This window comes from Hevea brasiliensis, chromosome 16 (genome assembly GCF_030052815.1).
Source record: "Hevea brasiliensis isolate MT/VB/25A 57/8 chromosome 16, ASM3005281v1, whole genome shotgun sequence".
Taxonomy (NCBI): Eukaryota; Viridiplantae; Streptophyta; class Magnoliopsida; order Malpighiales; family Euphorbiaceae; genus Hevea; species Hevea brasiliensis.
Window position 1 is genome coordinate 3,877,400 of NC_079508.1, and position 14,398 is coordinate 3,891,797.

A 14,398-nucleotide genomic window follows, 5' to 3' on the forward strand; every position below is an offset into this window, starting at 1 on the left:
TCAAGAGTGTGTAAATAAAATAAAAGACGATTAATATAATAAGTGGACATAAATAGTAAATATGAACAGTTTCTGATGCACAGGATCCCTTTAAGGGCAAGTGCAGAGCATACTTAAATAGTAATGATGCTTACAGTGCTTTCAATAATATAAACAGTATTTAAATAGTATGAATAGTGATACTTACAGAGAGATTCCAACCAGTAGGTCTAATAGAAGGCTTCGGAATGGAGGCTGATGGTGGTGGTGAATAGTAGACCTTGTAATCAAACTTACCAGAGGGCTGTCCAAGAAGATCCACAATGTCACGGGACTTAGCTTCTAGTTCTTTATTTAAATTTTTAGCTTGATCTATTAAAACATCTATTTCGTTACCTACTTTGTTAAGAGAAGATTCAAGAGAAGATGTAGATGAAAAACTCATATATTTTATTGATATATGAAAACAGTACACTCAAGAACACTTTGAACAAGACAGTAGCAGAGAAAACAAATTGAGAAAAGCTCACACTATTTTACAACTTAGTTTCTAAGATACATTCTGCTTCATAAGCAAGTCAGGAGGCCTTCAATTGAGACGCCGGATACTTCGACGCAAGGATCGATTTTAATTTTTTCTTTTTAGACAACAAATTAATATTCCAATAATTACTATTAAACAAACTATTCCTATTATTATTTCTAAATTACCTTTTGATATTCTAGACGCTCTATGTTCTTGATTATATTCAAACCTATTCTTGTAGACTGGACTTTCAGGATTATACATATAGTAATTTTGACACGTTATTTCAGTAGTACGTGGCATTGTGGCTACAGGTTGCTCTACCTTCCACCAATGAAGGGCTCAAGCAGTTAGTATTTTCCAGCCTATATACCACTTACTTGCTTAAAGATGGAAAACATTTAATACAAAATTAGAAATTATTATTATTAAGCAAAATATCTAAAAACTGAATAATAACTCTAAACAGGTTTAACAATCTTATATGTTCTCTACAATCACACCAGTCATTATTGGTTTCAGCATGATAATTACACAAATCATTATCGTTTTCTACCAAAGCTTGTCTAAACAATTCTACTTCACGTCTATCAGTTAAATCAAGAGTGCGTAAATAAAATAAAAGACGATTAATATAATAAGTGGACATAAATAGTAAATATGAACAGTTTCTGATGCACAGGATCCCTTTAAGGGCAAGTGCAGAGCATACTTAAATAGTAATGATGCTTACACTGCTTTCAATAATATAAACAGTATTTAAGTAGTATGAATGTGATACTTACAGAGAGATTCCAACCAGTAGGTCTAATAGAAAACTTCGGAATGGAGGCAGATGGTGGTGGTGAATAGTAGATCTTGTAATCAAACTTACCAGAGGGCTGTCCAAGAAGATCCACAACGTCACGGGACTTAGCTTCTAGTTCTTTATTTAAATTTTTAGCTTGATCTATTAAAACATCTACTTCGTTACCTACTTTGTTAAGAGAAGATTCAAGAGAAGATGTAGATGAAAAACTCATATATTTTGTTGATATATGAAAACAGTACACTCAAGAACACTTTGAACAATTGGTATCAGAGCCAAGTTAGTAAATAAGTTTGGTCAGAAAGTTCTAGTGAAACCCCAAGTCGCGTATCCGTCAGCCGTTTAGCCGCAGTCAGGCGTTTTAGGCATTTGGAGTAAGTCGTTGACAGTGATCTAGAACCTATGGACAAATTATTTTCTCGCTTACCTGGTAGCTCTAGAAGCGCTAGATTCAAAACCGAGGAAAATAAAAAATTAAAAAATAAAAATAAGGAAATATTATTAATGTCAAATATAGAAAATAAATTAAATAATTGGAATTTACCTCCTATTTCGTCAAGTCTAATATATAAGTCCACTAATAGTTTTAAGTTCAGGTCAGACTATATAGTTAAGACAGTTGAACAAGCAACTCCTATCCATGAAGGATTAAGTTTTAGGAGTCTGTTTTCCAAAGATCTTCTTAAAGAACATCAAAAAACCTATCAATTCCTCCATATAGGAATGATACAAGTTGCTTTAAAACCAGCAACTAGGCTAGGTTTAAATACTTCAGCCTTGGTATGTGTCAGAGACAAAAGACACAAAGACTTCAACGATTCCTTATTAGGAATCATAGAATCATCTTTATGTGATGGCCCGATATATTTTTCGTGCTATCCCAATTTTACAATCTCAATTAGAGATCCCAACATCATGCAAGCATTATCCTTAGACATAAAAACCTCAGGATATAATATGTTGCCAGGATCTGAAAACATTATCCTTATTTATAGGATTCACTACAAAGCCATGAATACTGTAGTCCCTAATCTTAGGGAAGATACAACTAAATTGATCACCCCAAAAGGAACCACTACTTTCTTTGTCACAGAATTACAGAAAGGAAATTTAGTAGTTCCTAGGTCAATTGAATGGGAACAGATTAAATTACCTGACAATTGGATTTTAGAAGAAGCTATTCCTCCTAAAAAGGAAGAATCAGAAGATGTGGAGTCCATTATTGAAACAAACAATGGAACAGTAGCAATATCATTTGCTAGAACTAGGTCGAGAAACTCGTTCTCAGGAAGAACTGTAGTTTCAGAACCCATTATTCCTAGGACTTCCTTATCAGGAATAGACCTAGATTGATGAGAATCAAGCTACATCCACAACAAAGGATTTCATCCGAGGTCCAATTACCAGAGCTAGAGCTAAATCACTTCAGAATTTAATTTGTGAAATCATAAGGAGCAAGGATTATAAGCTGGAATGGCATGAAGAAAAATGTAAAGGATTAAATTTGGTGAAAATTATGCTTAGAAGTGACCAGGTGTCACGTGGAGCATTAGATTACATGGAATAACCTGTGGACATGCATGCACCAGATCCAACCCATGTACATATATCTGCTGGCACCTTTTTCAAGGAATATTCCATCTGTTATAACCACTTCTCTTTTGGACTTAAATGCCCTTATTTGCTGCTGCATTAAATTTACTTTTTGTAAAGAGTTTTTAGTCTTTTGATAGATTAATTTTTGTTTGGACTTAAAGCTCCTTACAGCTGTTACTAAAGTAGGGATATTTTTGTCTTTAGTTTTGAAGCCAAGAGGCTATAAATACAAGTGTAATGAGAGAGTGGAGGACACACTTGAATATTAATGAGAGATTGTTTCTGCTCCTCTAGTGAGTAAATTGGCTGTTGCCTTTGTTCTTGTGAAGCTAATGAACTTGCTGAGATTCTATCTTGCAAGGTTTAATGTGCATAATATTCTTGGTTTATTCATTCTCCATATGAATTAGGTCAAGAATCCCATTTCTGATATTTTTCTTTGAATTACACAACAATCTGATTGTGCTGGTTCAAAGATTCAAATTCATACATCTTGATTTGGTGCTTTCCATATTGTTCATTTAATTCTTGAATGTGAGTTTTCAAGTTACCAATTACTTGAAGGTTCACATCAGTTTTGGTATCAGAGCAAAGGAACGTCCAAACAAGGTAGATTCTCTATTTGCCTTTTATTTTTTTGTGTTTCTTACCTTCTTCATATTTGCTGTTTGGCTCTTGGGGTTTAGTTGGACCTGTTTGTTTAAAAATTTGTTTTGTTGGGTTTGTCTTAGCGTTTTGGGTTAATCAAGCTAAAGCGATTATTCTAGCCATCCATTTTGCTTCCTTCATTTTGATATTAAGCATGAGAGATTATCTGGTTCATTGAGTTCGACTTACCAATTTGGCCTGAAACTGTACCACCATTATTTGGGTGTGTTTAAGACGTTGGGTGTAAATTTTGGGGGTTGTTTGATGTCGTTTGCCTGCTGAACCAAAATTTTGTGGCAGACCCGATCAAATTATGTTCACATAGCAAATAGACCCAGACATTCTTGAAAATTTACAAGGTGTTTATACCCCATATCAGTAGTTCCCATATTAAATTTCAGCTTAAAATTCAACCATTTGTATAGGGAACCAAAATTTTGCGGCATAATCGATCAAAATAAGTTCACATAGCAAATATACCCAGAAATTTCTGAAAATTTACCGAGTGTTTATACCCTATATCAGTAGTACCCAAATTAAATTTCAGCTTAAAATTCATCCGTTTGTGTGGGGAACCAAAATTTTGCGGCAGACCCGATCAAATTAAGTTCACATAGCAAATAAGCCCTGAAATTCCTGAAAATTTACAGGCCATTTGTGCCACATTTGAGCTATTCTCAAATTAAATTTCAGCTCAAAATTTAATCGTTTGTGTGGGGAACCAAAATTTTGCGACAGACACGATTATATTTGATTTACATAGTAAGTCTGTCAAGAAAAGGCTGAAATTCTTGCAGCAATTAGTCAGTATTGGGTTGCATTTGCCTACTCAATTTTAGATCAAAATACACTCATTTGCTTGGTGATCCTAAATTTATGCAATTCTTGGTGTATTGTGTGAACTGCTGGTAATTGTGTTAAGTTGGTGGCAAACTTGGATATTTAAGCTTAATATCTCTACTTTAGGTTGTCTCTTTTCCAGCTTACTACTCTTTTATTTGGTGTCTTCTTTCTTGATTCCTATTGCATTACATTTCCATACTTGAGCTTTTCTTTTCTTGACTTCTTGAATCACATTATTGTTTTCTTGATTACTCGTTTTGATTCGTCACGTTCAAGAATTTTATTGTGTGTTAAATTTTTGTGGGTACAGTCTTGGTTTGAGTTACTTGAGTTTGATAAGAACTTGTGGACATAGCCAAGAGAGGTAAAAGGCACAGAGTGGTGAGTTCATAAGAGCGAAAAAGCCTTGTTGAGTTAAACACGAGTGGAGTGTCCTCTGTTGAGTGTAAACACGCAAGGGAGTGAGTGAGGTGTTTTCTTTACACTAACCATTTTCTTGCAGGTCTGAAAACATGTCTAGAAGGGGTGATGGTAGTGAGGGGGAAGGTGAAAATCCATTCTACATGCAGGCTGTCAGACAACAATTTGAAAGAATGAATGTTGTGTGCAATGAAATCATAGATAGGTTGGAATGATTGGAGCAAAGATATAGGCAAAATGAGAGAAGGCCAAATACGAGGGATCTTGTACCTCCAGTAGTTGAATCTGATGAAGTTGAGGTTGATAACTATGATTTTGAGGTTGAATGACCTAGGAGGGGTAGACATGAACAGTTTCTGATGCACAGGATCCTTTTAAGGGCAAGTGCAGAGCATACTTAAACAGTTATGATGCTTACAGTGCTTCTAATAAACAATAATATGAATAGTGATACTTACAGAGAGTTTCCAACCAGTAGGTTTAATGGAGGATCTTGGAATGGAGGCTGATGGTGGTGGTGAATAGTAAACTTGATAATCAAACTTACCAGAGGGTTGTCTAAGAAGATCCACAATGTCACGGGACTTGGCTTCTAGTTCTTTGTTTAAATTTTTTGCTTGATCTATTAAAACATCTAGTTTGTTACCTACTTTGTTAAGAGAAGATTCAAGAGAAGATGTAGATGAAAAACTCATATATTTTATTGATATATGAAAACAGTACACTTTGAACAAAACAGTAGTAAAGCAGAGAAAACAAATTGAAAAGTTCACACTATTTTTCAACTTAGTTTCTAAGAAACATTCTTCATAAGCAAGTCGGGAGGCCTTCTTATACAAGTTAGAAGGAATATTCAGTCATCATGGCATGCGTCACTTTAAGTGGCAGACAAGATAAGGTGGAGTTGGCAGTAGCTACTTTTATAGCTGGCAGGAATCTTCCGTACCCTTTACTGCTGATAAGGGTCTTGGCTGTCTTCCCAATAGTGTCCTTCCATGTCAGTATCGCTGTCGCTGTCGTCCTTTTGACGAGACTTAGAGCACTCCGCAGCATCTTTTGCTTTTGAGGTGGACGCTTTTGAGCTGACTTCTTTGTCGTCTTCTTGTAGTGCTCTAAAAAGTTGTCGGCGAAGTTCTTCTTTTGGTACTGATTTGAGAAGATCTTTGAATAAGTCTGACAGGCCAGTTGAGATTGATGGACTTGGTAGTGATGGCTTTTTAGCCAGAGTGATTAGTCCTTTGGAGGAGTAAATAGAGAGTGGCTCAAAAAAGTTACATTTATCCCACCATTTAATTAGGACTCTTCTGGTTAACCAGGGAACATGGTCGGTAGAGAATTCACCGAATCTTTTCATTTTCTTTTTCGAGATAATATAATCCCATCTGACTATCCATGGAATTTTATAAAGGATAGTAAACAGTAATCTTGAATCCTTTAAGGATTTATTTGAGTCGGTAAACTGTTCATAAACAGTCCGAACCTTATTAGGTAAAGAAATAGGATATAATCCCCAGTTAAAGAACCATTCATAGAACCACGAAGGAAACTCCCATGATTCTTTGTCTAACTGGAACTGAATGAACCAGCTAAACTTCTTCTGCCTGTTTTCGTAGATTAAGGCACCAGACCAGGCAATCATATAATCGAAATAATTAAAGTACCTGGGTTTACCGAAATTCAACTCCTTTTGTTTAAAGAGTGAATCTCCCCAATCATTAGCGGACCTTTCTGTAGGTGAGAAGTGATGAGGATCATCAAGGAGCACCACCACCCTTCAAAGGGGCAATCACTAGGGTGAGAGCTAAGCAACTTCAAAGCATGCTCATGGACCATAAAAGGATTTTCGGCTTAGGAGGGGAGCTGCATAAGGAAGACCTAGCTTGCTTGCTCCAAGAATCTAAGTGGATCACCATGTGCCAATTTGGAGCTTCCATTGCCACGTCACCAGCCACGTCAGATTCCATTGCCACGTCATCGAACACGTCACCAGCCACTTTGGACATGCCTCATGCCACCCTGGAGTCCACTTGGCAGCCACCTAGGTGTTTGTAGGGTTCATGCCACGTGGAGGGAGCTCATTGGTTCATTTGAATTAAAGAGAGCTACTTTTTGACCAAGTGGGCCCCAATATTCTGCCACAAAGAGGGATTAATTGCTGCCACCTTTTGCCCTTTTGCAATAAATGCTGCTGCCATCTTTTGTCTTTATAATTAATGCACTTTCTATTCTTGTTAGGATAGCCAACATAGCACAATTATTTGTAACTTTTGTCTAAACAAATTTAGCTTATGTTTCTGTAACCCTAGGTTTATAAGGAAGAGAATACCATCTTCTTCCTTCAGTTTTTCATTGCTGCTGTACATGAGAGCCTCCCTTGGAGAGAGTTTGAGTCTTCTTTCTTGCTAGTTTCTGGAAGAACTAGAACTTAGGCAACTTGATCACTTGCCTATTTTACTTGATGATCAATGTAATCTCCCACAAGTTGGGTTATTGTGTTGACACTTGATCTGTTCCTCTTTGAAATATATATTCTGGTGCTTCTTTTTCCATAGAGATTGCATCTTATTTTGTTCAAAGAAAACTTGTTTTGGTGTTGATGATCCTTGGGTTCCATTAGAGGTCTGCATCCTTAGGCAATGTTCATTTGGGTGCTTATCATATAAGATCAGTTACATTAAAAGTATTACTAACACCATAATCACTAGGCAATGTTCTTTCAAGCACATTGAAAAGGGCCATCACTTCTAGGATGCAACTTAGATTTCCTTTGTTTAGGAAACCTTTCTTTTCTTAAATGGATCCATACCAAGTCACCAGGTTCAAAAATCATAGGCTTTCGCCCCTTATTTGCATGAGATGCATATTGCTCATTTTTCTTTTCTAGATGCAACCTAGCTTGTTCATGCATCTTTTTAACCATTTCAGCCTTTTTCTCACCATCCAATGAAGCAACATGATCAATAGGCAATGGTAACAAATCCAAGGGAGTAAGTGGATTAAAACCATAAACAAGCTCAAAAGGAGAGTATCCACTAGATGAATGCACAACCCTATTATATGCAAATTCTATGTATGGTATGCATTCCTCCCAAGACTTTAAATTTTGTTTCACTAAGGCTCTCAAAAGTGTGACTAAGGTCCTATTCACTACTTCTGTTTGGCCATCAGTTTGGGGATGGCAAGTAGTAGAGAAAAGTAGCTTAGTTCCCATTTTTCCCCAAAGAACCTTCCAAAAATGACTCAAGAACTTGACATCCCTATCACTCACAATGGTTCTAGGTATACCATGTAACCTAACAACCTCCCTGAAGAATAGATTAGCAACATACGTAGCATCATCATTTTTGTGACATGGGATAAAATGAGCCATTTTTGAAAACCTATCCACAACAACAAAAATTGAATCATGACCCCTTTGTGACCTAGGCAATCCCAAGACAAAGTCCATGGACAAATCAACCCAAGGATGCTTAGGTACAGGTAAAGGTGTGTATAGCCCATGAGGCATCACCTTAGACTTTGCTCTCTTGCAAGTCTCACATCTAGCACATAGTCTCTCAACATCTTTTCTCATGTGGGGCCAAAAGAAATGCTCCCTAAGGACGTCTAGTGTTTTGGCAGCACCAAAATGCCCCATAAGGCCTCCACTATGACTCTCATTTACAAGCAATTCCCTCAAAGAACTTTTAGGCACACACAATCTATTTTCTTTAAACAAATATCCATCATGCCTAAAGTACTTTTGGAATGCAGATTTCTCACATGCATGGGATATGGCAGCAAAGTCATCATCATGCTCATATAATTCTTTAGCATACTCAAATCCTAATAATTTAGAATCAAGAGTAGTAAGAAGATTATACCTGCGGGAGAGTGCATCAGCTACCACATTCTCTTTGCCCTGCTTATATTTCACAACATAAGGAAAAGACTCTATAAATTCTACCCATTTAGCATGTCTCCTACTCAACTTATGTTGGCTTTTGATATACTTCAAAGACTCATGATCCGAATGTATGACAAATTCTTTGTCATATGTAGAATAATTCAATGTGGCACCATGCAACTTTTCACTAAAGTAAGCAATTGGACGTTTCTCTTGCATGAGAACAGCTCCAATCCCTATACCTGATGCATCACATTCAATCTCAAATGTCTTGTCAAAATTAGGCAAAATTAATAAAGGTGCAGAACACAATTTCTCTTTAAGCATGGCAAATGCATGTTCATGTTCTTTACCCCAAACAAATGTCACATTCTTTTTGACAAGTTCATTTAATGGAGCAGCCAATGAACTAAAGTTGGGTACAAATCTCCTATAAAAACTTGCTAATCCATGAAAGCTCCTAACTTTAGATGCATTTTTAGGTGTTGGCCATTCTCTAATTGCCTTAACCTTTTCATCATCTACTTCAACACCTTTGCTACTCACAACAAATCCCAAAAACACAATTCTTTCTAAGCAAAAAGAACACTTTTTCACATTTGCATATAATTTTTCTTTTCTCAACACATCAAACACAAGTTTCAAATGATGCAAATGATCATCAATGTTTTTGCTATAGACAAGAATATCATCAAAGTAGACAACAACAAACTGTCCAATAAAAGATCTCAAAACATGATTCATAAGCCTCATGAAAGTACTAGGGGCATTAGAGAGACCAAAAGGCATCACTAGCCACTCATATAAGCCATGTTTTGTTTTGAAGGCAGTTTTCCATTCATCACCAACTCTCATTCTAATTTGATGGTAACCGCTCTTCAAATCAATCTTACTAAAAAAACAAGAACAATGCAATTCATCCAACAAATCATCCAATCTAGGAATAGGGTGGCGATACTTTACAGTGATTTTATTCACAGCTCTACAATCCACGCACATCCTATATGTTCCATCCTTCTTTGGCACAAGCAAAACAGGAACCGCACAAGGACTCATGCTCTCACGGACATGTCCCTTAGCCAAAAGCTCATCTACTTGTCTTTGAAGCTCCTTAGTCTCAGCTGGACTACTCCTATAGGCTGGTCTATTAGGAATTTGAGCACCAGGAATGAAATCTATTTGGTGTTCAATACCCCTAATAGGTGGTAAATCCGAAGGTATCTCATCCGGAAACACATCCTGGTATTCCTGCAAAATAGACACAACAGAAGAAGGAAGATTGGGGTCAAGGTCAGAAACATTTAAATAATTCTCCCTATACATGAGAATACACAATGGCATCCCACCCCTCAAAGCTCCCCTCAACTCCCTTCCCCCAACATACAAGCTCATCTTTTTCTCTCTTCTCTCCTTTTGTCCCGAGCCCTCTCCCTTTTCCATTACACTCACTTTCTTTTCTTTCACTTCTTTCTTTTTCTCTTTCCCATCACTATTTCCTTTACTTTCTTCACTCTTGTGCTCGGCCTCTCTTAACTTTTCACTGCAACTCTCTTTTCTCCCCTGAACAGCCCTCAATATTCTCATTTGGTCCTCATGTGCTTGTGTTGGTGACAAGGGCACCAAGGCATGTGTGCGGCCATCTTTCTTCAAATTGTAGTGATTCTTCCTGCCATCATGAATCACATACCTATCATACTGCCATGGCCTACCTAGCAAGATATGTGTAGCTATCATGGGCACTACATCACATAAGACCTCATCATGGTAGCTCCCTATAGTGAAAGGTACCACTACTTGCTTAGTTACCTTCACTTTGCTGCAATCATTTAGCCATTGTAACCCATAAGGTTTAGGATGCTTAAGGGTAGGCAATCCTAATTTCTCCACAAGTAAGGAACTAGCCACATTGCAACAACTACCCCCATCTATAATCATGCTACACAATTTCTCCTTCACCACACACCTAGTATGAAAGATGTTTTCCCTTTGCAACTCATCACTATCCACAATAGGTTGAGCACTCAAGGTCCTCATGGTAACCAATGCAAAGTCATACCCATCGGATGGCTCTTCAACGTGCACATCCTCTTCATTTTCATTCCCCTCAACTAACATCAATCGTTCGGATTCATTCTCTTCCTCACTCTCTACCTCCCCATCTTCCCGAATCACCATGACTCTCTTGTTAGAACATTGGGAAGCATAATGCCCATATCCCAAACACTTGAAACACTTCACATCTCTAGTCCTAGTAGTGGCAATACCCCCCTTCTCTTTATCTTTACTTTCTACCTTTTCTTTCCCCTTCCACTCTTCTTTCCTAAACTTAGGAATTTCTTTCTCACCCTTAGAAGTCTTATCTACATTTGGTTTCCAAGGGGCCTTTGGAGCTGAATGGACACCACTACCATACTTCAAAGCTCTCTTCATCTTCAATTGTTTTTCTACTTTAATGGCTATGTGCACCAACTCAGTCAAATTAGTGTAAGAGTGCAACTCAACAACATGTGCAATCTCTATGTTAAGACCAGCTAGGAAACGTGCCATAGTAGCCTCTGGAGGTTCATCTAATTGTGCCCTTGCTAAGGCTATCTCCATTGCCTTATAGTACTCCTCTACACTCTTCCCTCCTTGTATCATCCTTTGCAACCTTTGGTGGAGTTCCCTAAAGTAGTGTTGGGGAACAAATCTCTCCCTCATTGCTTCTTTCATAGCCTCCCAAGAAGCAATGGGTCTAAGACCTAAAGTCCTTCTCCTAACCATCAACTGGTCCCACCACACTATAGCATACTCCTTAAACTCTACAGCTGCAAGCTTCACCTTCTTTTCTTCACTATAGTTATGACACTCAAAAATTAGCTCAACTTGCCTTTCCCATTCCATGTAAGCATCCGGATTCTCCTTCCCATGAAAGGGAGGAATTTTCATCTTAATACTGCCCACATTAGTGTCTACCCTCTCTTCTCGGCCCCCATATCCATAATCACCATATCTATACTCCCCAAATCTAGGCAATCTACCTCCTCTTCTACCTCTAGCTCCCCTGGCCCTAGGTGGTCTATAACCCCTACCACCATAGTTATAGTTTCCAACCTCAAATTCTTCTTCTATTGCTTCCTCAAACTCTCCCTCAAACTCTCCCTCAACATCCCTCAACGCATTCATGCCCAAGGTCAACCTCTCTAATTGTGCAGCCACGGCGTCCCTATACATAGCTTCATCAACTAGGACTCTCTCCCCACTACTACCAGTTTCATTTGACATGATTTTGAGCTGCAAGAAAACAAGTTAGTAGGAAATGACTAACCCTCTCTATGTGTTTCACACAAACAGGTGGCTTTTACCCTCTAATGCACACACACCCTCAAGCCTTTTACCACTCACTTCTTCTTGCTTGGTTCCCTTGGAACTAAGATACCAATGGCAATTCAAAAACTCACAAATTTTAAACAAAATGATCAAGAACGACAAGGAATAAGACGTGACACAAGAACAAGCAATGTGACACTGGGGTCAAAATAAGATATAGATACCAAATGAACAGTTAGTAAACTGGAATGAAGACAACCTAATGAAATGATATCAAGCTCAAATATCAAATTTCATAATCAATGCAGCACAGATACCAGCAGTTCACATAATTTACCAAAATTATGCGCCAATTTTGGTTCATCACACAAACGACTCTATTTTGATCTGAAATTTGGTACACACTGGAAACCCAATACGGACTAACTACTGGTAAAATTTCAGGAGCTTCTGAGGGGTTTTACTATGTAAACTAAATTTAACCAGGTCTGCCGCAAAATTTTGGTTCAGCAAGAGAACAGTGTCAAACGACCCCCAAAATTGACATGAGAACTACTGAAATGGGGTATAAATAGCCTATAAATTTTCAGAGTTTTCTGAATTGTTTTCTTATGCCAACTAAGTTTGGACAGCTTTGCCGCAAAATTTTGGTTTCCTAGGCAAACAATGTCAAACAACTCCGAAATTGACACAGTAACTAGTGAAATGAGGTATAAAGAGCCTGTAAATTTTCAGAGTTTTCTGGGTTGGTTTGATATGTGAACTAAAAATAGTCCAGTTTCTCCGCAAAATTTGGTTCAATAGGCAAACAGTGGTATTTTCACCCCAAATTTGGTATGAAGCACAATAATTATACCCAAATGATTCTGGTGAAATTTCAAAGCCAAATTCAAGCTTTAACCCCACGTTTCTATAATTTCCCCCAATTCAACAATGGTAAGAAATCACAATTTCCAGCTCAAACACCACAAACTCCAATAGTGCAGTAGATATATCATCAAAATTACACTGCTAACAGTTACTAATCATGTCAATTCCCAATTTCAGTCATCAACTCATCAATCTCTGGTAAATCAAAATTACTGCAGTAGGCTCAACATGCTTGATATTATGCAAGAGTTCAAAGAAATTAGCTAGCACAAAGATGGTATAAGCTAGAATATAGATTAAACCCTAAGACAAAACTGGAATCAAAGACATATCTAAAGAAACTTCTCTAAAACCCTAGATGAAGATTTCAGCAGCAAGTATTAGAAACAAAAATGAAAAGCATGGAAGATGAAGAAAAAGAAAAACCCTAGAAATGTCCTCTTTGGCAAAATGCCTTAGAAGCTTAAACCAAACAGAAAAATCAACTAAAGGAAGATAAGGAATGAAGGACACTTACTTTATTTGATGCCTTAATGCTCTGATACCAATATGATAAGCACCCAAATGAACATTGCCTAAGGATGCAGACCTCTAATGGAACCCAAGGATCATCAACACCAAAACAAGTTTTCTTTGAACAAAATAAGATGCAATCTCTATGGAAAAAGAAGCACCAGAATATATATTTCAAAGAGGAACAGATCAAGTGTCAACACAATAACCCAACTTGTGGGAGATTACATTGATCATCAAGTAAAATAGGCAAGTGATCAAGTTGCCTAAGTTCTAGTTCTTCCAGAAACTAGCAAGAAAGAAGACTCAAACTCTCTCCAAGGGAGGCTCTCATGTACAGCAGCAATGAAAAACTGAAGGAAGAAGATGGTATTCTCTTCCTTATAAACCTAGGGTTACAGAAACATAAGCTAAATTTGTTTAGACAAAAGTTACAAATAATTGTGCTATGTTGGCTATCCTAACAAGAATAGAAAGTGCATTAATTATAAAGACAAAAGATGGCAGCAGCATTTATTGCAGAAGGGCAAAAGGTGGCAGCAATTAATCCCTCTTTGTGGCAGAATATTGGGGCCCACTTGGTCAAAAAGTAGCTCTCTTTAATTCAAATGAACCAATGAGCTCCCTCCACGTGGCATGAACCCTACAAACACCTAGGTGGCTGCCAAGTGGACTCCAGGGTGGCATGAGGCATGTCCAAAGTGGCTGGTGACGTGGTCGATGACGTGGCAATGGAATCTGACGTGGCTGGTGACGTGGCAATGGAAGCTCCAACTTGGCACATGGTGATCCACTTAGATTCTTGGAGCAAGCAAGCTAGGTCTTCCTTATGCAGCTCCCCTCCTAAGCCGAAATTCCTTTTATGGTCCATGAGCATGCTTTGAAGTTGCTTAGCTCTCACCCTAGTGATTGCCCCTTTGAAGGGTGGTGGTGCTCCTTGATGATCCTCATCAAGAAGACCACTGAATCGGTCTCTGCTAGAATGGCTTGATAATAAGTG

The 14,398-nt window shown here is 37.8% G+C and overlaps 1 protein-coding gene across 1 annotated transcript; it reads right to left on the reverse strand.

Moving 5' to 3' along the window:
• Positions 1–8,702: 8,702 nt before the first annotated feature.
• On the reverse strand, positions 8,703–11,970 carry LOC131174452 (uncharacterized). The gene is made up of 2 exons (XM_058137807.1): positions 8,813–11,970; positions 8,703–8,721 (listed from the first exon to the last, which is right to left on the reverse strand). The coding sequence occupies exons 1-2, from the start codon at positions 11,968–11,970 to the stop codon at positions 8,703–8,705; spliced, it is 3,177 nt and encodes a 1,058-aa protein (XP_057993790.1).
• Positions 11,971–14,398: the final 2,428 nt, after the last annotated feature.